Below are 25,391 nucleotides of genomic sequence, written 5' to 3' on the forward strand. Positions count from 1 at the left end.
GGCGAGCAGGAAGCTCCCACAGGCCAAACCCCAAGGACAAGGTGGCAGTGCTGACACAGGTTTGGGAGGAAGTGTTGGGTTTGGGTCAGGCTGGTTCTGAAAACAACTTAACATTCTCGGGTTAGGTTCAGATTGGCTGTGCTCAACTTTATCTTGGGTCCAGGGCGGGTTTTAAAATTAGGGCCAAGCAGACCTCTGCGAGTCAAACTTGGAATCTATTCCAGGTGGGTGCAGTGAACCAGAATTCATTCCAAATGGCTCCAGGAAACACTGGAATATATATACTGTTAGATACTGTAGCGGGGTGATGACCTGCTCCAGCCCTGACGGAATTGGAGCAAGCCCTGGGAGAGGGCTGGCAGGCTGGGAGAGCGGCCCAGGCTAAGTGGGGAAACAGCCGCAGCTGTGGCCACGCCCCAAATGGACTCAGCTGGCCTGTATAAAGAGGCTGTGAATCAGGAGCTCAAGAGTCTCCCTCTGCCTGTAGAGGGAGAAGGGCCTGGCTGCAGGGAGCTAGAGACAGGGTACTGCCCGCGGGCAGCACCCCAAGTAAAAGGGGCACCAGGTCCAGGGAAGGACACGGGGGCCAGAGGACAGGTGGACCACCAGCCTGCAGAGGGCACTCTGGAGGTGGAATGAGCTAATTCCTGGAACAGACTAGCAGGAGGCGCTGCAGGGGTGAGTCCGCTCCTCTGCATGTGGTGGAGAAGTGGGCACGAGCAGTCTGCCCTTGATACAAGGGGCTGAGCAAGAGTGAGGACTGGGCGGATTGTGCCAGCAAGCGCGAGGACTGTGGGACAGTTGTCTGGAAGAAGGACTGAGTCTAAAATGGTGGAGAAGAGGAGCAGTTATTGGAGGGCCTGGGCAGCCCATCTGGCTGAGCGGCAGAGGGCGTTGCTTTGGCTGCTATGGGAGTGGGCACCTGGACCCTATAAGAGACCAGGCGCCAGGGGCGAGAGGCCAGGGCCTGGACTTAATGACTGTTTTGCCTGTGTGCGACAAAGGCACTTGAAAAGGGAGTGCCCCTATCGGGAGGGAGCAGGGAGGCCCTGCCCGGAAAAGGCACCCCCTATGAGAGTAACAGGGGAGGCCCAGACTTGTTGGGTCTGTGGGTGGCCGGGGCACCAGAAGATGATGTGCCAATGCAGGACTCATAGGGTCCAGGCTAGCCCAATTTTCAGTTTTTAATACAAATGGACAAAATGAAGTAAAATAATAGCAGAGAGAGGGTTCAAAATGAGAATATATAAAACCTATGACTAGCATAGATGCAAACCACTACTTTAGCCATTTAAATCAATGTGACAACAATTTCATACTTCCACACTCTGATTCTAAGATTTGCATTGTTAAAACCAGCTAATACCTAGACAGCCATTGCTCAATAAAACTTTTGTAACAAGAAGTACATGTATCTTTAGTGTAATCTTTGACTCCTCCTCTGTCCCCATATTCAGGCCAATCCCAGATCATAATTTCTGTCTCTCTTTTCAACTTCTTAAAAAAATCAAATCCTACCTTTCAGTCCATCTAAAATGCCTCTCTAGGCCATGATCACCATAGCCTCCTGCTTAACTTTCCTGATTCTCACTTTGCTTCCCTTCAGTCTGTCCCAAAATACTGCAGATAAAATCATCTTCACCTGCTGCTCCAGTCACATAAACTCCCCTTACCTTCCATATCAAGTTCATGCTTCCCATCCTTACCAGCAGTACCCTTCCCAAGTCTATCACTGCCTATATCTCTGTTTTCATATTATAGTATTTGGCTTTTTGCTGTCTTTGCTCTGCCCAAAGGTCTTCCTACTCATCCTCTTTTCTGTCCTCCCAATATCATGTTCATGCTTTCATACTTTCTCTATGTCTGGAACACCCTCCCCAAGGCAGTGCACTAGGTAGGCTTCCCTCTACCTTCAAATCCTTCTTTAAAATGTGTTTCTCTCTCCAACCATACCTATGCTGACACTTCTAAGTTAATTATAATATTACAGACTTATTAGGAAAAAACTTTGCAACACCCTATAACAACTTACATCTGGTAATCCAAGTCTGTCTGTGTCTCTCTTACTTTGCCTCTGCATTTGGGCTGAAAGCTCCTTTGGAAAGGAATGTTGTCTTCACTCTTTGGCAGATCAAACAAAAGGTGGATCAGATAGGGAACCTATTAACAAAACAAGAATTTTGTTGCCAGAGTTTTATTTCATCTTCTCCAAAAACAGAAGAAGAGAGTCTACCCGACAGATCCTTATTAAAGGGATCTGCCTCTAAATGTTTATGAAGAGAATAAACCACAATTCCTCAAAACAAAAACAAAGTGGGTTTATTTGCCCATAACTTTCAGGACAGGACCCATCAGCACAACTTCCTTCCTTCCACATGTCTCCTTTACTGTGGAAGAGGTAGTCTTTTTTATATAGTCCCCTTATCCCCATCATGCCTCAGGTACTGCATTTCCCAGCCTTCCCAGCTCTCTTAAGGCTTGATCCTCTAAGCCAGTGAATATTCTGGGCCCCAGCACAGCAGAACATTTAAGCACATGCTTAAGTTTAAGTACATGAAGAGTCTCACTAAAGTCAGTGCTGATTCAGGAGGGTTCCCTTCACAAGCTTTAAATGTTCTGTACATCCCAATACATGCGCTGTGTTATGTATAGGGCTGAGCACACTATTTACGATTAATAGAAAACATGTATGAATCCATATAAGCATAGTAGACAATGAGAGATTATGAAAGTAGCATCGTGATAAACTTAAAGGAAAGTCTCTTTTCTTTCATTTATAGTGTAGGAAGCTAACAGAAAAGCGTATGGTTTCCAATGTAGAGCTAATCTTATTGTTATTTTAATCCAGTTTTGAATATCTTTCCAGAAAGAACAGTTTACAAGATACACTGACAGAATGTGGTAATGTGTTTCTTATGTCCACAGTTTTCCCATCATAACTATGTCTAGAAATGTAGGTTCAACATTAATTGGTACTGAGTTTCAAAAAAAAATTGAAATACCTAGTACACAAACTCCTGACCTATTTCTCGCATTGTTACATATGAAAACTGTTTATGAGATACAATATCATTTATACATTTTGCCAGATAGATTTTAACCCTTATTGAGTAAAGCAAAATAAAGTATTTATGCAATGACTGACACCTGCATCCTTGTTCATTTAACAATCACAACACTTAGAATCATAGAAGATTAGGGTTGGAAGGGACCTCAGGAGGTCATCTAGTCCAACCCCTTGCTCAAAGCAGGACCAACACCAACTAAATCATCCCAGCCAGGGCTTTGTTAAGCCGGGCCTTAAAAACCTCTAAGGATGGAGATTCCACCACCTCCCTAGGTAACCCATTCCAGTGCTTCACCACCCTCCTAGTGAAATAGTGTTTCCTAATATCCAACCTAGACCTCCCCCACTGCAACTTGAGACCATTGCTCCTTGTTCTGTCATCTACCACCACTGAGAACAGCCAAGCTGCATCCTCTTTGGAACCCCCCCCTCTGGGTAGTTGAAGGCTGCTATCAAATTCCCCCTCACTCTTCTCTTCTGCAGACTAAATAACCCCAGTTCCCTCAGCCTCTCCTTGTAAGTCATGTGCCCTAGCCCCCTGATCATTTTTGTTGCCCTCTTCAATTTGTCCACATCCTTTCTGTAATAGGGGGCCAAAAACTGAATGCAGTACTCCAGATGTAGCCTCACCAGTGCCGAATAGAGGGGAATAATCACTTCCCTCCATCTGCTGGCAATGCTCCTACTAATGCAGCCCAATATGCCATTAGCCTTCTTGGCAACAAGGGCACACTGCTGACTCATATCCAGCTTCTCATCCACTGTAATCCCCAGGTCCTTTTCTGCAGAACTGCTGCTTAACCAGTTGGTCCTCAGCCTATAGTGGTGCATGGGATTCTTCTGTCCTAAGTGCAGTGCTCTGCACTTGTCCTTGTTGAACCTCATCAGATTTCTTTTGGCCCAATTCTCCAATTTCTCTAGGTCACTCTGGATCCTATCCCTACCCTCCAGCATCTACCTCTCCCTACAGCTTAGTGTCATCCGCAAACTTGCTGAGGTTGCAATTCATCCCATCATCCAGATCATTAATAAAGATGTTGAACAAAACCGGCCCCAGGACCAACCCTGGAGCACTCAGCTGGATACCAGCTGCCAACTAGACATGGAGACGTTGATCACTACCCGTTGAGCCCGACAGTCTAGCCAGCTCTGTCTACCTTGTAGTCCATTCATCCAGTCCATACTTTTTTAACTTGCTGGTAAGAATACTGTGGGAGACTGTATCAAAAGCTTTGCTAAAGTCAAGATATATCACGTCCACTGCTTTCCCCATATCCACAGAGCCAGTTATCTCATCATAGAAGGCAATCAGGTTGGTCAGGCATGACTTGCCCTTGGTGAATCCATGTTGACTGTTCCTGATCACCTTCCTCTCCTCCAAGTGCTTCAAAATGGTTCCTTGAGGACCTGCTTCATGATTTTTCCAGGGACTAAGGTGAGGCTGACCGGTCTGTAGTTCCCCAGGTTCTCCTTCTTCCCTTTTTTAAAGATGGGCACTATATTTACCTTTTTCCAGTTGTCCAGGACCTCCCTGGGTCTCCATGAGTTTTCAAAGATAATGGCCAATGGCTCTGCAATCACATCAGCCAATTCCCTTAGTACCCTCGGATGCATTAGATCTGGATCCATGGACTTGTGTATGTCCAGCTTTTCTAAATAGTCCTTAACCTGTTCTTTCACCTCTGAGGGCTGCTCACCTCCTCCCCATACTGTGTTGTCCAGGACAGCAGTGTGGGAGCTGAGCTTGTCTGTGAAGATCGAGGCAAAAAAAAGCATTGAGTACTTCTGCTTTTTCCATATTATCTATCAGTAGGTTACCTCCTCCATTCATTAAGGGTCCCATGCTTTCCCTGACCTTTTTCTTGTTGCTAACATACTTGTAGAAACCCTTCTTGTTACCCGTCACATCCCTTGCAAGCTGCAACTTCAGTAGTGTTTTGGCCTTCCTGATTACACCCCTGGATGCTCGAGCAATATTTTTATATTCCTCCCTAGTTTTCTGACCAAGTTTCCACTTCTTATAAGCTTCCTTTTTGTGTTTAAGCTCACCGAAGATTTCACTGTTAAGCCAAGCTGGTCGCCTGCCATATTTGCTATTCTTTCTGCATATCGGGATAGTTTGTTCCTGCGCCCTCAATAAGACTTCTTTAAAATACAGCCAGCTTTCCTGGACTCCTTTCCCCCTCATGCTATTCTCCCAGGGGATCCTGCCCGTCAGTTCCCTACGGGAGCCAAGTCTGCTTTTCTGAAGTCCAGGGTCTATATTTTGCTACTCTCCTTTCTTCCTTTTGTGAGTATCCTGAATTCAGCCATCTCATGGTCACTGCTGCCTAGGTTGCCACCCACTTCTACTTCCCCTACCAATTCTTCCCTGTTTGTAAGCAGCAGATCAAGAGGAGAATGGCCCTGGTTGGTTCCTCCAGTAGCTGCACCAGAAAGTTGTTGCCAACACTCTCCAAAAACTTTCTGGATTGTCTGTGCACTGCTGTATTGCTCTCCCACCAGATATCAGATTCAAATATAAACCAAGAGAGAGAAATTAAAATAATGCAAATTTATATTAAGTAAATGGAGTTAATGACTAACAGGAGACCAATTGGCACTCCTGTGTTGTCAAATCTAGTAATTCATATTCTAGATCCAAGCAATTGGTTTTCACCGGATGACTGTAAAGAGCAAAATGGGACAACTAACAGCAGCCTTATGAAAAATACTAGAGCTTAAAACTTCCAAAGTACAAGATTATTTTGTAGTTTTCTTTTGTTAGGGGTAGGCCCCTGAAAATCAGAAGGAAGTTTTGCCTAATTCAGTGGAACTTCTGCTGCCCCAGATTCTGAAGGAATTTTGGGGAAATCAATGGGAACTTAAGAGTGAATGCACTCAAAATATATAAATGACAAGACCAATACATTTAGATATTATTTGTGGCTTTGAATAGTTTTGAATATAACTGATTTTATTTCATTCAGTTGGGGGATGTTTATTTTGGATTCCCCCATTAAGATCTTCCTGTTCTGATAGATATTCCGCTAGGCCCTAGATGTCTCATATCTTGTCATAGAGCAAAATCCAGTGGTTGGTAGAACTAAGGAACCCTGACTCCCAGATCTCTGTTCTGAACACTAAACTCCAAGTCACTTTTCTGCATTTAAACATAACATTGAGGATGAGAGAGTAGGTTACCAGATTAATTGAATTACATGAATGTCTACCACTGTCGTTTGAAGAGTTTTCTGTGCTGTAAGATCAGAAATGTAAATTGTAATTACATATTGTTGTCAAACATTTAGTAGTTTAAATATAGTGAGGTGGCCTTAAGACTGCTGAACTGAACAAAATGGTTGCAGTTTTCCCTTAAAGTTTGATTAATTTTTCTATGGCTGGCACTTGTCACTGTCATATTCAAGCACCTCATGAACATTAAATAATTTATCCTCATTATACCTCTGTGAAGTATTACAGAGAACAGAGGCACAGAGAGATTAAGTGATATGCTCAAATTCACCCAGGAAGTTAGTGGCAAAGCCAGGAACAGAACCCAGGTCTCCTGATCCCTGGTCTATCTAGTACTTTAATTACCTGATTACCCTTCCTCTTTAAGGACCTGATCCTAACCCCATTGAAGTCAATGGAAGATGCTCCCTTGACTTTAATGGGGATTAAAGGAAAACAGATTTATATAATGCCACCTCCTCAGCAGATATGTAGATCCTTAATAGTATAGTAGCATCATAAAAAGATAAGGGAAGAGCCTTTTCTTGCAGACCTTTCTAAAGACCCCACTGAGAAATAAGACAGTTCCATTTTCACATACAGAAACTGATAGTGGATTCATCGGATTCTGCATGTACTTCTAGTTTTGTAATTTTATTCTTTCTGCTTTTAGTTGAGGCTGGGAAATCAACATCTGGCTTTTTCTTTCACTCTGGAATGGATCCTTTCTACCTCTTTGCTTCAATGAACTAAAGTAAAATATTCACGCCAAAATAAATCCATATTCTTTTCCCTACATTGTTCAATAATAGCTCTCTAACCATCATGTTGGCTTCTAGGGCTCTTGTATCAGGAATATCGAGATAAATCTACGCTTCAGGAGATTGAAACCAGACGACTGCAAGATGCACAGACAGACCCCGAGGAGTGCTCAGCCAGTGAGGAGGTGCCATCAGAGGCAGAACCCACAAATACTGCAGAAAGCAGGACTCTTCCCCAAATCAGCTTGCTCAGGAACTCCACCTCCAGGTTTAACTTGTGGCAGGATCTTCCAGAGATCAGGAGCAGCGGTGTCCTGAATATCCTTCAGCCAGATGAGATCAAACTGCAGGAGGTAATGGAAGGCATGAGAGGGAATAAAGAGTTTCTCCGCTGGGTTTTTGCTTAAAGTCTGTGTGACTAGAGTCACTTAAGTCAAAATATCAACATTCAAAAATAAGGACGTTCCACTGCAGCCAGTGACAGATTGTGGTCTATTAAATACTCCCATATGTAATGCTAATGAACTTCACTTTGCAAAGAGCATGAGGAAGTCCTGTACCCAGGGCTTAAATTCAGCCAGAGCCTATTATTTTCAAACCTGCGGGAACCCTGGTGCCTCTTGTGGAGGCTGAAGCCCTGGTGCCCCCCTCACTGAAGCCCCTGAGACCCCTAGCCCCTCAGCTGAAGCCCAGAGCCCCGAATGGGGAAGACTTTTGGAAATAATTTCTGAGAATTTAAGCCCTGTCTGTATCCTACCCCATCATCAGAAGAGAATCTTGCTGCTGGCAACTTCAGTAGCAACAATGGAGAACATGGCTTCTCATTACTGCTACTGCTGATTTACAAGGAGGTAAAGGAGCAATGAAGTACTAATTACAGTACCTTCTTTGGCCTCCCTCAATGCCAGATAATCTTCTTCTGATGTCAGAGGCAGGAATCATACTTTCTGTCATTCCTAGGAAGACTGACTTTAATATAATTAAAAATGAATTGGAATAAAAGGAATTAAATGGTTGATCACCAGTCCCAGTGGAGTTTCCTTATTTTGCAGTGTTGATTCTCTGATTTACTTTAAAACAGAATGATGGTTGCAGTATGCCAAATTGGGTCAATAAGGGTGTATGCGCACTTTAACTGCACAGACTATGCTATCTCTGGATATGGTTTTTGTACTATTAATTTATAGGTCTGTGTCAAATAATGCATTGAGTGGGTTGCTGACTGTTGACTCAGGGCTGTCGCAGTGATGCACACATTAGTGAAAACGTTCATTATGGCTTCCCTGCTCCTGTGACAAAGCTGTTGGCACCACCTTTCAGCAGCCCACAGGGCCACTGTTATTAGCTACTGTCTAAAGGCTTTGCACCTCAGGCAGTCCCTCTGGGATATTTTTCCTCTCAAGCCAGTGAAGGGATTTAACTCCTTCATTCTTCAGCCAGGATGGTGTACAGATACTCCATCAGAAGCACTTACTCCTGTGGGAATTCTGCTCCAAAAATTTAAAAATTCTGCACACACTATTTTAAAATTCTGTGTATTTTATTTGTCAAAATAACAAGATATAATCACGCCAGTTTCAATTATTTTGGTAATTTATTGGAAAATACCTGTCAACAAGTATGTCCATAACAATACAGACAACAAAAAAGATTCAGGAAATGTTTTTTGACAAATACATTCCTTACCAGGCATATTTATACAGAACTTTGAGTAATAATTCATTTAAACTACTATACAGAACTGTATTTTCCACACCCCGCAAAAGCAGTGCAAAGGCTGGGGGGAGCCACGGGTAACAGAGGTGCTGAGGGAGAGGGAAGTAATTGCTGGGAAGGAGTCTGTGAGTAAACTTGGACTGTTGGTGGTGTGGATGGGAGAAGAATGGAACAGGTTTTTTTTAGGGGGTGGGGAGGATTTTTCGGGAGTTGGGGTGCCTCCCCCATACAGACCCTGGCTGACCCCAGCCTCTCCCATTCAGTCAGGCACATCTGCCCCTGTGCCCTTGTGTCCCTGCACCCTGACTCAGCCCCCCCTCTTCCTTCCATCCCCACTGTCCCAGTGTGGCCCTGCACCTCCATCTCCATGTGACCCTGCACTCCTAATCTCATTCAGCCCCCACCACAGTCTGTTCCCTCTCACTAGCCCTTCTCAGTACCAGTCTGTGTGACACCCCTCAGCAGTCTCATGAGCCCAGCTCTGTCTGTCTGCCTCCACACCCATATCTTGTCCTGCCTCCTCACCTGGCCTTAGGACAGGGTGCTGTGAGGAATGCAGTCTCTCTTCCTCCCTATCCACTGTTAACTGCTACTGCCAGTGAGCCGGCTCCCTCTGTTCTGGTGCCACAGCAGCCCCTGGTGGGAGAAAGGCATAACTGCAGCACCTCTCTGGCAAAATGTATTTTCTGGGAGGAAAACAAATCTATGGGGGACATGAATTCTGCACGTGTGCAGTGACACGGAATTTCCTCAGAACTATCTTAAAAGTAACACTGCGTGTCTGTCATGGAGGTCATGGATTCTGTGACTTCTGCAGCAGCTGGTGTGGCTGGCTCTGGGGCTGCCCGAGTAGCTCAGGCAGCCCCTGGGCCAGCCGCGCCAGCCACTGCTAAGGCAGTCTCAGGCCACCGCCCTCACCCCAGCAGCAGTAGTTTGGTGTGGGAAGGGGCTCAGGGCTGGGGTATGGGGTAGTGCTTACCTTAGGGGAGCTCCCCGGAAGCAGCCAGCATGTCCTTGCAGCTCCTCAGCAGAGGGGCTGGGGGCTCTTCCTGGCCAGTGGGAGCTGTGGAGGCAGCGCTTATGGCAGTGGCAGCACGCAGAGCCCCCCTGACCTTTTTTCCCCCTAGGAACTGCAGCAACATGCTGGCTGCTTCCGGGGAGCCGCACAGAGCCAGGTACAGAGCCTGCCAGCTCAGCCGACTTTACCGCCCACCCCAGCACCAGTGGGGGTCTTGGGCCACACACCGCCGCCCTCCCCCACAGCACCTGTGGTGCCTCCTCCCCTGGCCCACACCCCCAAAGCATCTGCAGCCCCCTGTCCCAAGTTTTAATCAGGGGTATATAGTACAAGTCATGGACAGGTCATATGCCATGAATTTTTGTTTACTGCCAGTGATCTGTCCATTACTTTTCTAAAAATACCCATGACTAAAACATAGCCTTACTTATAACACTGGATTGTCTTTTGCAGAGAGTGAAGACTAGACTATGGTTTTTGTTTGAGCATATGAGGTATCAGCTGTCTTTGTTCAAAGCTAGCAGGGTTGATTTAGGTAGGTTTTAAAATAGGACAGACAGGGTAAGACGTTTTGTTAACCCCAGTAACACTTTAAGCAGACAAGGCTTGAATACAAGATGGTGGGAGTTATCAATGACCAATAAAAGGAGCAATAGAATTCACTCTTTTTAAAAATACAAAATATAAGAAATTTGGATAGTAAGTAGGAAGAGCAGGAAGTGTAGTTCATGACACCAATTATGACCTTGCTCACACTACCAAAATATGGTGGAAGGGGTGAGTCACTAATTAGAATATTAATATAACTATGACCCTGGATAGGCAAGAAATAAAGAGGAAAGAAGGATGAGGTACCACTTTACATTAGAAGTGAATACAAGAGCAGAAAAATATAAAATAACAGCAGGAGGTGTGACTGCAAGATAACGTGGGCTGAAACACAGTAATGGAAAAAACAAAAGAAATCGCGATGGACATGTGCTATAGACCACAGGGGTCAGGAGGAAATGACAAAAAGTGACATGCTATTGGAACAATTATCAGAAATGACTAAATAACCAATGGGTAGCTTTAATTACCCAGACATCTGCTGAGCATTAAGCACAGCAAAACATGAATCATCAAGAGCATTCTTGAACTATATGGAAGATAATTTAATGATGCAAAAAATAGAAGAACAAGCCAGAAGAGACATTACTCAGGTTCTCACAGTGAACTGCCCTGGAGGAAGTGACAGAATGTGAATGTAATTGGGGAGGGCTTGGAACAAGTGACCATAGATTAAATTACTTGAGTGTATTAGTAGTACCAGGGACGGCAGGTTTGTATAATTTTTGGTGGTGCTCAGAACAGGTCTATGTTCCATCCCCCCTACACCTGCCTTATAAGCCGATATATATTTTTTAAAATAATGTAAAAATGTGAGGGCTCTGGGCTGGGGCTGGTGATGAGGGGTTTGGAGTGTGGGAGCGGCTCAGGCAGAGGGTTGTGGTACAGGGGTGAGGGATCCACAATACCAAAGTGGGCTCAGGGCTGGGGTAGAGGATTAGAGTGCGAGGGCTCTGGTTGGGGGTGCAGGCTCTGGGGTGGGGCATGGCTGGGGATGAGGATTTTGGGGTGCAGGCAGGCTGCCTTGGGGCTGGGGCCAGAGAGAACGACTCCCCCCAGCGCTCTCCCCGCCAGCAGCGGTGAGCTCCGGGGGGAGGGGGCCCCCTCTCCCCTCCCCAGCAGCACACTCACCTTGCACCACTGTCACTGCACATGCTCCTAGGGCCCCTCTCAGGTCTAGGAAGCCCCCTTACCTCCTCTGTGGTGGGTACCGGCAGGGGGCTGCCATCACATGTGCCCCTCCTCCCCTGCTGCTGCCCCTCACTGTAGCCTCACTGAGGGTGGGGTATGGGGCTGCCCCTTGCCCAGCGTGGGGCAGGAGCAGTGACCATGGGCGGGGAGGGCCCTCTGTGCTGGTGGAGGGTCCTGCTGGAAAAGGGAAGAGTCCGAGGCGGAAGGGCAGGGGCAGGGTCAGCCTGCCCTAGTACTAGTGGATAGAGGGTGCTAGGACCCTGTGGTGGCAGTTGATGTTGGCAGGGCAGAGCTGCAGGGAGGAACCACTAGCTTGAGGAAGGGACGCTCAGGCGCCTGGGGGAGATGTGTGGGGGGACACTTGGGAGGCATGCAGAGGTGGCAGGCGGGGCTGGGAGAAGAGACCTGGCCCCAAACATTGGTGGAACCGGGCCCCTGGGCCCTAAATATTGCTGGAGCCCGGGCACCACAGGTCCGTATAACTCGTTGCCCCTGAGTAGTACTGTAGGTTAAAAACAAATTGTGTCACCAAGATATTAGACTTTGAAAAGCTGTTTACACAAAAGTAAGAAGAAACCTTTTAATCAAGGTTTATTGAGTTGAAACAGTTTTAGAGAAACTTCTTCAGCATGAGTCAAAAATTATATGCTGAGCATCGTTGGTGTCAATCTTAAATGGAATTTTGTTGGCCAGTTCATTTTTCTTCACCTGTTCTGTCCTCTTCTCTCCCTTTCAATCTGTCTCTCTTGTTCCCATTATAACTTTACTCCATCTGGCTCCTTCCATCCACTGCAGTATTGATTTTCCTATATTAGCTTCTTTTTCCTCAGCTTTAGGATATTTACTAGTTTCAAGGTATGTTAGGTGCTTAATAGATCTCATCAGAACATCTTTGCCAAAATGAAATTTTGGCAAAATATGCTGTTTCAAAGTCAGAACGTTTCATGGAGACATAATTGTTTTGATCAAATTTTTGTAAGGAAGGTTTTGGAGTCCAAGCCTCTCTGGTTACATGATAGCATGAGCAAGAGATATTACTCCAACACTCTGTAGCCTGGTGATTAGGGCACCAGCCTAGGAGTGTGAGACCAGTTTCAAGTCCCTGCTCTGCTTGATTCTGAGTGATCTGGGATGAAAAACTCTGCTCTTAAAGAGTGTGAGAGTCAGTCCCTCTCTCTCTCCCCTTCCCCCCCCCCCCCCCCCCACAACTCCATGTTTGCAAACACTTCCAAAAAGTTTTGTTTTAATTTCAGCATGGAATGAAAAAATTCAAAACCTCAAATGTTGCTGCAAAACAAAATTGTTGTCCTCTGGAGAGCTAACCTTTCTTCTTCCCGATCTGTGACAGAGGAGTCACTTTTCTTCTTTGGAAGTGACCAAATTTGGTGGTGGTTTATTGCCTGTTCGTTGGGTATAAATTCAGAGCTACTTTAAATCCACAGTATAATTTTCACCAATATCAGATGGAGATGTGCTCAGAAATTAGGGCTAGAATGTGATTTATTTACTAACTAATCTTCTAATTATTGTTTGATAAATAGCTTATTGTCTCATTTAGGCTTTACATAGTGAGAAAATAAGCGTAACCCTTAAGATTACTTACTTTTTTCCTTCTGCATTTCTTATCTTGTAGCAGCTCCTAACTTTGTCATGGTCTTCACTTTCACTCCTTGTCTCATTCCATTTGCTAAAATGATCAGCAATGACATAGTTAATGCCTCATTTAAAGTGTCTTAATTAGTTAACATCTCACAAGATGGGTAGGATAGTGTGGTCCACACTTCTAAGCCATTGTTTCTGGCTGTCTCCAGCCTCAGGAAGATAACACTGCGTCAGTTTACATTCGGTTTAAATTTTCTATGGTTATCTTTTTGGAGAAAATCAAATATTCCATGAAGGCCACATACATACATCAAATGGGCTGGATGTTTGAGACCACTGATCTACTAGATGCCTGGTCAGTGTTTTCCAGAAGAGAGAGGAGAGCCACATCATACACTAAGCTGCATCTGCCATTCCTCTTTTCCTCATCCCAGCTCCATCATGGTCTAGAATTGGATTTGGAGTCTACAACAATGGAATTGGTATTTTGTTGTTTCAGGTATTCAGAAGATAGGTTTGACTTCAAAGAGGTGACTCAAAGGGCAATTCCTAACGTATACCTTATGAATCCTTGTGGAGGTTTGCCTCATTCAGAAAAGGTGTTCTCCTTTCTCTGATAGCTCCAATAAAGGCACAGCTCCCAACCTTAAGAATTCTATTGTGGGTCCCAGTTATTTGTTTGGCACAGCTCACTTCTTGTACATGACTGAGTAAACTTACAGCACTAAACAACAATAGACATCTGAAAGGTGCCCTATTCCTGTAGTCAGGGGTGGCTCCAGGCATCAGCGTAGTAAGCGCGTGCCTGGGGTGGTAAGCCCCGGGGGGCGACGTGCCAGTCGCCGTGAGGGCGGCAGTCTGGCATGCCTGCGGGAGGTCTGCCGATCCCGCAGCTTCGGTGGCAATTTGGCGGTGGGTACACCGAAGGCACGGGACAGGCAGATCACTTGCAGAAATGCTGCCGAATCTGCATGACTAGCGGACCAGCCGCAGGCGTGCCGCCGAAGGCCGCCTGACTGCAGTGCTTGGGGCGGCAAAAAACATAGAGCCGCCCCTGCCTGTAGTATTTGAACACTAATAGGCAATGAGTTAATTGTTGCAACACTCCTCAGAGGTAGTGATGTTTTCCCTAGTTTGCAGATGGGGAAACAAACCACATAGACCTCAAGTGAATTGTCACAAAAGAAGTGTGATGAAGTTGCAAATAGATTCCAGATCTCCTGAGTCTCAGTCCAATCTCTTAATCATAAGGCTCACCATCACTTAAGTCCCAACATGAAGCATCTGAAAAACTGCTTATGGCGAGCACTGCAGGTATGAAGTCAAGATGTATGTGAAAGGGACAGGCTCTCCCAACCACCAGAACTGTTCCTATGAGCTGTGAAAGCAAATCTGTCTTCTGCAAGGACGCGCAGCCTTCCATCTGCAACCCTATTTGGCCTACTGCTCCTGGGGATTAGTTCAGAAGCCAGTAAACCCGAAAATGGTCAAGCAGGTGTCTGAAAAGTAACATGCTTGAACTTGTTGACTCAGTTCTGCTGGTAGCCCTAAAGTGGGCCAGACAGTTTGGTATTTAGAACTTCTGGATCTGGTAAAAGAGCCAATCCTTGCTTCTGCCACCCCTTCTGGATCCTCTGTTGCAACAGAATCAGATACAATCATACAGGTCTCAAGTCTTTGCAATTAGTAGTTTGGGTCGCTCTTCCATGACTTTTGGAGACAGTTTTTTTTCAGGAAAAGTAAAAAAAGTTATGTGGGAGAGTTTAGAACTATTGGCTAGAAAATCTTTTTCAGCTGAATAGGAGAGATTTTCATCTCTTGTGGCTCCTTCCCTGTAGCTGAGAAGATCAGGGACGTGAGATCTTGGGGAATTGTGCCATCCAGGAAGTTCCAGGACTTACAAATGCATAGGGACTTCACATGGGGAGGCTCTTGGCTGGTGAGATGTTCCCCTTTTCGGGACAAGACATCAGCCATCTTGTTCGGGGGCCCCGGATGGTACGTGATGGTGAAATTGAAGCATGTAAAGACTAGGACCCAGTGAAGCTGCCTTTGGTTCAACACTGTGGCTTGGCAGAGGTACTCCAATATTTTATGATCTGTGTGTTCCTGTACTGGATACCGTGCATCCTCCAGATAGTGGTTCCGTTCTTCAAAGGCTGCTTTGATAGCTAGAAGCTCTTTATCTAGAATTGCCTAGTTCTGTTTGACCAGAGTTAGCTTCTGTGAATAGTAGGCTCAAGGGTGGAGGTGCTGTCGGGGACCATGCCTTCGGGAGAGAGTGGCCCTAATTGCCACATTGGAGGCATTGGTCGCAATGACAGAGGGTGTGCTGGGTCGGGATGGACCAGGACTAGGGCACTGGTAGAGGTTGTCTTTAGCCAGTTGAATGCTTGTTGGGCCTCCGGAGACCAAGTGAAGGCGGTGTCAATGTGGAGAAGTGCTGTCAGTAGAGTTGTTTGGCCTGAAAACCCAGAGATAAAGCACCTATAAAAGTTAAAGAACCCCTAGAAGCACTGTAGCTCCTTGAAGTTTTTGGAGGGCTCCCAGGTTTGTACTGCCTCCACTTTTTGGCGTTTCATTTGGAGGCCATTGGAAGACAGGAAGAGGCCGGCCCCTGCCCCTGCTGAAGTTTGCAGAGGGCCACCTCTACAAAGCAGGCATGGTGGGGGATTGTCAAATATGGTGGAGATTTCTTGGAGGAAGGTATCCCAGTTTGATAGCACTGGGCTTGCTCGTTTGAGTAGGGGTAAGGCCCAGTCCAATGCATCTCCCATCAGGAGACAAAGAATGAGTCCTACTTTCACTTGGTTAGTGGGTTAAGACTGAGGGCAGAGAAGAAACAGCAGCAGCATTGGTAAACAACCCCCTGAATTTTTGCAGTCCCCATTGAAAATTTCTAGGAGGGAGACTGGGTCCATCCAGGTATGTGGCGTTCTCATTCCTACAGCTGGGCCACTGGCTCTTGTAGCATCTGGTTGTCTGCAGAGTGCTGTGCCAGCTGGGCCCACAGTGCCATGTTTCCTTCATGGACCTGGGTGGACTACCTGTGCAGAGCTTGGTTCTCTGTTGTGAGCTGTGATAACTGGGCTGAGTAGCAGCAGAGAAGTTCGTAGTCAGGTCCAGGCCAGGGTCATTACCAAGGGCCAGATTCTGAGTCAGGTGTCATGGTTCAAGTCAAGAGGAGAAATTCAAATCAAGCAGAGGTCAAGTCAGGAATTCAAGGGTAAGGAGTAGGGATGGTCGTGGTAACTACAGAAGATCTGGGTTGTTGCCTGGATACTTCCTGGAATCCACATTGAGTTTATATAGGGTAGGGAGCTGATCAGGAGCCATGAGGCTGCTGTTCCTCAAACCCTTGAGGTGAAGCTTCCCAGAGTCTGTGTCCACAGTGGGTCATGGGAAGTGGAGTGCAGATTGGTTACAACTGCAGCTGGGTGATGGCCTGGAGCTGTCAGCTGCCTGGTAGCTCTACAGGCCTGGGTTCTAGACCCATTGGGGCCTTATTTGAAGAGCAATTCTGCAGTCATTGTTTAGTTGATACCTTCTTCAGTACCACCTCCTTGCTGGTGCTCATTGCTTGCCAGTCTCTCAAGAGGGGATTTGTACTGATACTAGTCAAAAGAGAAAAGTTATTCACTAGTAACTTGAGTTCATCAAGTAGATCATCAGTATAGTTTCCCATCCCTCATCTTCAGAGTTCGTAAGACAATGAGGAAGTGGAAGGAACTGAAAGTGTGCCAGAGCCCTGTTTCATTGTATAGTCTTGCATGGAGTGTTCCATGGTTTGAGTCAAGGTCTTTCCCTTCTCCCCCTCAAACAATCAAAGCTTTCTAATCCAGTGGCTCTCAACCTTTCAAAACTACTGTACCCCTTTCAGGAGTCTGATTTGTCTTACATAACTTAAGTTTCACCTCCATTAAAAACCCTTTGCTTACAAAATCATACATAAAAATACAAGTGTCAAAGCACACTAGTACTGAAAAATTGCTTAATTTTTAAATTATTATAAAATCAATTGAAATATAAACATTGTAGCCCCAGAAGACCTCTGTGTACCCCCAGAAGTACGCGTACCCCTGACTGAGAACCACTGGTCTAGAGGATTTGAGGCTCATATGGTATGCACAGGCATATTCAAAGAGTGTGGACCTGTATATTCTTAAGGAATGCCAGTTACTGGTGAGCAATTTGTTTTTGATGCTATATTGCTTTTCTACAACTATGGTACAGTAGGTTGGCTCTGCAGTGCAGTACACACAGCAGTACAACTTTGTTTTGTCGGAAACTAATCATGCTGGACTCAGAAGAAGAGGCCGAGGCAGAAGTTGTGTGCCATACCAAGGTACCATTTCAGAGTCACTTTCCTGGCCATAATCATATATAGTACGTAAGGGGATGCTACTATTGTACAATTTGAGCTTTTATTACATTTTGGAGCCAAACTGACTGATTCAGGAATGGATGGTTAACTGTACAGGACTTTGTTAGTAGCATGCAGTATGAATGTTTTCATTATCACAAAGGAAGCCTGTGAGCTTTCATAGTGTCTTTTTACAAGTAGAGTGCACAATGAATGTTATGAACTCTCAACCTATTACTATGTTGTTGATGTTTCTTTTTTGGGATTTTCCTCAAGGCCATGTTTGAACTGGTCACTTCTGAAGCCTCATACTACAAGAGTCTGAATCTGCTGGTGTCTCACTTCATGGAGAATGAACGTCTAAAAAAGATCTTACATCCATCTGAGGCTCACATCCTCTTCTCCAACGTCCTTGATGTCATGGCTGTCAGCGAACGGTAAGACAATTGATATTAGCCTTTTGGCTCTGCTGAGTTGGGAACAGGGTCTTGCTACTAGCTCAGATGACTTCTGTTCTGGAGGGATAGAGGAGCCGACTGGGTGAAGACTTAACTCCTTTTAAAGAGTCTGCATTAGTACTAATTGGTTTCCCCTCCAAACTGTTTGGGTCCGAGACTTTAATTGCAGGTCATGATTAATATGAATTCTGGATTTCTCCTCTAGTTTCCTCTTAGATCTTGAGCAGCGGGTGGAAGAGAACATTGTGATCTCAGATGTGTGCGACATTGTCTACCAGCACACAGTTAATCACTTCTCGGTGTATGTAACCTACGTCTCCAACCAGACCTACCAGGAGAGAGCTTACAAGCAACTTCTGTAAGTGCTATTATCTGACCTTGAATTATTTGCAAAAAATCCAGCAACCAAATTTTTTATTCAAGATGACAGCGTTTTATTTTTAACTTGGCATTTGCAGGGGATTGATAACTGGTTTGGAAAACATGAGCTCTATCCTTTCCCTAAACTGGTGCTGAATCTATTTAAACAAAACATACAATAGTTTACATTTTATTTGAAGGATCAGATGACAGGTTTGAAAACTAGCATCCTAAATACGTTCAGAGTTGTCATTTACAAAGTGCGAAGAACATATAACGTATACAACAGAGCACAAAGCTGTAAAATCTGCATGTGTGTGTGAAGTGCAGGTAGAGGCAAAAGTTATGAAGATAAAGATAGTTGTATGATTTCAGCTTTGTGGTCCTGAGTCTAGTTACAGCTGTCTTGAGATTCTCAGAAAGGCATGTACTCTATGGAGAGTTGATAAATTCTCTTCTTGAAGACTATAAAGCTACTTTCCCCATCTTGCCCTGGTCTTACACTATGTGTAGGTCACCTGCACCAGAGGATTTTGTCCTAAGTGTTCTCTCAAGTATATTCAAATCCAGCAAATTTCTGTTAGCCAGCTGGGAATTTTCTTTTACCAGATCAAAGTAAGGGGACCCTAGCAATTTGTCTTTCAGCAAATGAATTCATTTCTCCTTAGTAATAATGCCCCGGATTTTTTTCAAGCCAACCAGTTACAGATTTTGACCTGTACATTTCCACATTTTAGCAACAATCATTTTAGCTAGATTCAGATGAGTATGGAAGAGTACTGCCCCTTTCCTTTCTCTGCCCTCCAGCTCCCTCTCTTTGACCTCAAAAGGATACACTATAGATCTACTGGTTCCTCTGCTATAAGGGAACTCTCTGCTGGATTTAGTAGACTGCTATTTTCAAATGTCGTGCACCCTAGTGTTTCCTGGGACAGAGGTGAGCAGTGCCTTGTGGGGCACCAGTAGCACAAAGAAGTCTCAGAATATGAACAATTTGATGAGAGCAACTGGCTGAGCCCAGAAGAGAAATAGAAGATTGGCTGGGTTGTGTGACATCACTAAAGGGGCCTGTTTGGATCTGGGGTGGCTTCTGGAGAAGGAGGTTGAAGTGCAGAGTCTTTTGGGTCTAGGAAAGAATGATCAGTTTAAAAATGGGATGATTTAGTCAATCTTTAAGCAAGCAGTAACATTTTGCAGTGCTTATCTGCTGCTGTATGTTGGAGTTTTCCCCTGCATTTAGTTCTACACTCTCTCAGGCATACAATTACAGCCTGTCTTGGATTTGGTAATTCAAGCAGTCATGCAAACATAAGAATACCTGCCTGCCTTATGAATAATTCTTTTGTTTAAATTTCTACTGTGCATTTCCAAGTACATGCATTAAAGACTGACTTCAAACAAAATTAATACTATCCTCACATCTGTCAGCTAGGACTCCAGTAACGTAAGCTTCCTCATAGCATGTTCTTGCAAGTGCCAGGAAACATCACGTAGAGGGACTTTTCTTAGAGTAGTGTTTTGTTTATACCAGTTGGGACTTGTGAGATTCCTCTGTATTCGTCCTGGCAATACCTCCATCACTGTGAACTCCAAATGGCAGAACCCTGGCAATGCCAAGTGAATCTCCAGCAGTATGAACTGCTTCATTGCAGTGCCAAATAAGATGTCAGATAAGATTTTTCATGCTGTCAATAACAGCTAAGACTATTTGAGCTTGAGTTGCTTTATGGCATGGCTTGTTCCTATGACTGTGTGGATTTTACTTTGCCACAATGATCCAACTGTGTAAAAATGTATAATTATGCCTCTGACTCATCTACTTGGACACACACCCCATTCACGCACTCCTACACACTCAGCATGTGCTGCTAAATCTATATGTGCTACACATGTGAATCCACTATGGTGACTTGTACTTTGTCTATTTTTCCATCCCCTAATGCTATAAATAAAGCCAAACTTCAACCAAAATACACCTAGGAGTGTTCAGTGAATTTATTTTCCCCTTAGTTGAAGAGAGGACCAGGCAGATGCTATCTCTGGGGAAGGGGGTTGTATGGAAAGCAGCACTACACAGAGACATATCCATTCCAAACACAGGTCTGATACACAAGGAAGTGAGCAAAGCACTCTCAATCTGTCTGTCTATTCTCAGCCAAGACAAGACAGCTTTCCGGGAGGTGATATCACAGTTGGAGATGGATCCCAAGTGCAAAGGCCTGCCCTTCTCATCCTTTTTGATTTTGCCATTTCAGAGGATCACGCGGCTCAAGCTACTGGTGCAGGTACAGCTCCACTCTGCTCTGTCTTCTGACAGTCCCCTATGCTCCCTCCAGGACTCCCCTAGCTAGCTGTCATGGAACGTTAGCATTTTCATGTTCTCGCATACACAAACAGAGACAGACACACACACACTCTTCTCCCTTGCCCCCCATGTCTTACCTAGAGTCAATATTGAAGCTAGGAGAAGCAGTGTGACATCAGAGTTTTAGAGGAGGGGAGAGGAGTGAAGTGAGGGAGTAGGGAAGTGAGGTGGCAGTAGTTCAGGAAAGTGGTGCCATGCAGAGCCAGGCATGAGGAGAGGCGATGCTGGTTCAGGAGAGGAGAACTCATAGGCCTGCTGGATGAAAGGCCAAGAAGGCAGAGTGATGTAGTCAGAGGAGCGTGCACATGTATGATCAGGGTGCAGAATAGATAGATTCATATATAATCAGGGTTGGTGCAGAGTCAGGTCTATAGGACACAGGAAGTGAGAGGACAAGAGCTGAAGGGATTAATGGAGAAAAGCCACTTAAGACTCAACTCAGTATTTTCTTCTATTGGAAACTGCCGAGAAAGGAAATTACTAAATAGCCAAGGACACTCTTCCCAAAATAAAAGTGATGCAATAGTCCCCTTCCTCTCTGATACATACATCTGAAATCTCTGCACAGCACCATCCCCCTACCCTAAGTGCCAGGCAGTTATTTATGAGCACCAAATGTCTCTTCACCACTGTTTCACTGGTGCTTCCCCAGTACTTACCTGAAGAGACCACCTTGTCTTGGGCTGAGTGTGTGTAAATGTGTTTGTGACAATATAATGCTTGAGAGGAATTGTAGTGATGGCCAGCCTTGGAAATTTCTATCCACAGAACAAGTCCAACGGTGGTTGTCATCCCCTCATTGCCTTCTAGTGTACCTCAACCCTGCCGTGGAGGGCTCCCTTCAAATGATGAGGGAATAGTTCAGTCTGAGTGACATCCTATCTACTGAGATTACCAACGTTACCAATTGTTGCCAGGTTGATAAAATAAAATAAAATAAAATTTAATAAAATATGTGCTTGTCCCCTAGCTACTGGTCTGAGATCATGACACTCATTTTACATAGGTTATTCAATAGCCAGTTGATGGAAACAGCTTTCAGTTACTGCCAGTATGGGGTTAGATCTGACTCAGCAACCTCGTGGGGAAAGACTTCATATACCGTTACCTATCCAATATTTATTACTGTTGATAGTCAAATTTGGCCAAGAGGATGGTAGTGTCTGAAAAATGTTGTGTGCTATCAAGCAAGGAGAGAAATTAACTCCACCTTTGCTTCCTGTGCAGAATATTCTTAAAAAAGTGGAAGAGAAATCCGAGAAGGAAACCACTGCCCTTGAAGCACACAAAGAACTGGAAACAGTAAGTCTGATGGCAAATTTCAGAAGAATGAGAATTAACCAGCATCCTCAGTGTCTTTAAAAAGGTGCTGGGTGATATGCATTCCTGGTGCAATTCCACTGACCTCAGAGGAGTTACATCCGAGATACATTTGCCTCATTGTGTTTCAGAGTAATTGTTTCCCCTTATTCTCACCTGAGGGCAGACCATGATAGCAAATAATAGACAGAGGAATTGCTCTTATTATATGTTTGCTCTGTAGGAGATTCTAGAGAGAAGAGTTGCCTGCACGTTTCAGAGAATACAAATTGTTTCTGTAGCTATTTGAAGGTGATGGAGTCTATGGGGAAATATATTTAATTAGCTGCAGCCAGTAGTGGACTGTATGGGGGTTGGATTTTATCCTGTGGTGCAACTTACTTTTCTGACCTAGAATAGTAGTTTCTTTAAGGAGGTACTTTTTATGAGTGCTTAAGCTTGTGTGTATTCCCATTCCCAAGAGGCCTATAGAAAGGTGTGACAGAGAGGGGAAATTCAATTATGTTAGTTATTTCTAGCACACTACCTGCCAGAGTACACATTATGGGATAGTCTCAGAACATGGGGAAGGCCTAGTGGTGTCTTCCACCTAGGATATTCTGATGGTGGGTGAGAGTCCTCTTACTCTGTCTATATGGGGCAGTATATGAGAGGACCTCTGTGCTAAATGTTTAGAGGTCCTGAAACTTTCTGCAGCTCTGTTTGTTGGGGATAGAGTTTTCCAGGGTATTTGAGACTTTTGACAGGTGCCACTCCCTTCTTTATTACCAGGAGTCTGTGGTACTTAATGAATCCTGGATTGTGATTTAAATAAAATAGAATGTTTTAAATTTGAAGCTGTGCTAAAATGTCAGCTTTCCAGTTGATGGTGCAATGTCAGATTTGTAAAATCTGGGGCTGTCGATTAATCACAGTTAACTCATGTGATTAACTCAAAAAAATTATTCACAATTAATCACAGTTTTAATCGCACTGTTAAACAATAGAATACCAATTGAAAATTATTAAATATTTTGGATTTTTTCTACATTTTCATATAGTTTATTCTGTGTTGTAATTGAAATCAAAGTGTATATTATTTTTATTACAAATATTTGCACTGTAAAAATGATAGTAGTGTTTTTCAATTCACCTCATACAAGTACTGTAGTGCAATCTTTGTTGTGAAAAGACGGGCCAGTGAAGGAGAAATAGAACTCAGGAACAGGTTTGTAGAGTTGGGAAATGAAGAAGGGGCACAGCAAGTGGTCGCTGAAGGAGAGAGGGCATGGAAAAAGGGAAGAGCTGCTAGCCCTACAGGAAGAGGGGAGGAGTCAATGGAGGCAACACCAAATATGAGCCCCAAGAGGATTGCAAGAGTGAATAGGAATCGAGAGGACTTGCAGCCAGTGGGTGCAGGGGATAGACCGGAAAAGGCAGGTCTATGTGATTGGGGACTCCTTACTGAGAAGAATAGACAGGCCTGTAATTAGAGCTGATCCAGAGAACAGAAGGGTGTGCTGTCTGCCAGGTGCTAAGATATGGGATGTGGACCTGAGGCTGAAAAGGATCCTAACGGGAGCGGGAAAGAATCCGTTGATTGTCCTTCATGTGGGAACGAATGATACGGCTAGATTCTCGCTGGAACGTATCAAGGGAGACTATGCCAGACTGGGGAAGACGCTTAAGGAAATCGAGGCCCAGGTGATCTTCAGTGGGATTCTGCCGGTTCCTAGAGAAGGGCAACAAAGGTGTGACAAGATTTATGGCTATCAACAGATGGCTCAGGCAGTGGTGCTATAAGGAGGGCTTTGGGATGTACGGCCACTGGGAAGCATTTATGGACAGAAGACTGTTCTCTCGGGATGGACTTCACCTGAGTAAGGAGGGAAATAGACTTCTAGGATGGAGGCTCGCCCAACTGATTAAGAGAGCTTTAAACTAGGAATTTGGGGGAGATGGTTGGGAGATGTCCAGGTGATCTCCACGCCGGAATTTAACCTTGAGAGGGAAGAAAACAAAGTAAGAGGGGATACAGCCGTAGACAGAAAAATTGACATAAGGAGGAAGGGTAGTGTAGATACCAGTCTAACAGGTGATGCTGGTGGTAGAATGTCTGTGCCTAACCGGGTAAAGAATGTCAGTGAAGCCAAACAGCAAAAATTAAGATGTCTGTACACTAATGCGAGGAGCCTAGGTAACAAAATGGAGGAACTAGAGCTACTGGTGCAGGAAGTGAAACCAGATATTATAGGGATAACAGAAACATGGTGGAATAGTAATCATGACTGGAGTACAGGTATTGAAGGCTATGGTGCTATTTAGGAAAGACAGAAATAAAGGCAAAGATGGTGGAGTAGCATTGTATATCAATGATGAGGTTAACTGTAAAGAAATAAGAAGTGATGGAATGGATAAGACAGTCTGTCTGGGCAAAAATCACACTGGGAAAGAAAGCTACTAGAGCCTCCCCTGAGATAGCGCTTGGGGTGTGCTACAGACCGCCGGGATCTGATTTGGATATGGATAGAGACCTCTTTAATGTTTTTAATGAAGTAAATACTAATGGGAATTGTGTTATCATGGGAGACTTTAACTTCCCAGACATAGACTGGAGGACAAGTGCTAGTAAGAATAATAGGGCTCAGATTTTTCTGGATGTGATAGCTGATGGATTTCTTCACCAAGTAGCTGAAGAACCAACAAGAGGGGATGCCATTTTAAATTTGGTTTTGGTGAGTAGTGAGGACCTCATAGAAGAAATGGTTGTAGGGGACAACCTTGGTTCGAGCGATCATGAGCTAATTCAGTTCAAACTAGATGAAAGGATAAACAGAAATAGATCTGGGATTAGGGTTTTTTACTTCAAAAGGGCTTACTTTAAAGAATTAAGAAAATTAGTTAGGGAAGTGAATTGGACTGACGAACTTGTGGATCTAAATGCAGAGGAGGCCTGGAATTACTTTAAGTCGAAGCTGCAGAAACTATCGGAAGCCTGCATCCCAAGAAAGGGGGAAAAAAACAAGCAGGAGTTGTAAACCAAGCTGGATGAGCAAGCATCTCAGAGAGGTGATTAAGAAAAAGCAGAAAGCCTACAAGGAGTGGAAGATGGGTGGGATTAGCAAGGAAAGCTACCTTAGTGAGGTCAGAACATGTAGGGATAAAGTGAGAAAGGCTAAAAGCCAAGTAGAGTTGGACCTTGCAAAGGGATTTTAAAACCAATAGTAAAAGGTTCTATAGCCATATAAATAAGAAGAAAACAAAGAAAGAAGAAGTGGGACCGCTAAACACTGAGGATGAAATGGAGGTTAAGGATAACCTAGGCATGGCCCAATATCTAAATAAATACTTTGCCTCAGTCTTTAATAA

At 44.6% G+C, this 25,391-nt stretch overlaps 1 protein-coding gene across 2 annotated transcripts in view; it reads left to right on the top strand.

Moving 5' to 3' along the window:
* NGEF (neuronal guanine nucleotide exchange factor) overlaps nt 1-25,391 on the top strand; it is a 65,345-nt gene that overhangs the window by 24,675 nt on the left and 15,279 nt on the right. The window contains exons 1-6 of one of the 2 annotated variants that reach the window (XM_030575796.1): nt 7,306-7,394; nt 17,411-17,522; nt 17,817-17,977; nt 18,204-18,356; nt 20,514-20,643; nt 21,951-22,025. In XM_030575796.1, the coding sequence (XP_030431656.1) occupies nt 7,375-7,394; nt 17,411-17,522; nt 17,817-17,977; nt 18,204-18,356; nt 20,514-20,643; nt 21,951-22,025 (651 nt within the window). In that variant the 5' untranslated portion in view covers nt 7,306-7,374. Of the gene's footprint in view, nt 1-7,119; nt 7,395-17,410; nt 17,523-17,816; nt 17,978-18,203; nt 18,357-20,513; nt 20,644-21,950; nt 22,026-25,391 lie in introns of those variants that run through there. The other variant, XM_030575795.1, reaches the window with a different exon arrangement.

The sequence above is a fragment of the Gopherus evgoodei genome, chromosome 9, assembly GCF_007399415.2.
Source record: "Gopherus evgoodei ecotype Sinaloan lineage chromosome 9, rGopEvg1_v1.p, whole genome shotgun sequence".
Lineage (NCBI taxonomy): Eukaryota > Metazoa > Chordata > Testudines > Testudinidae > Gopherus > Gopherus evgoodei.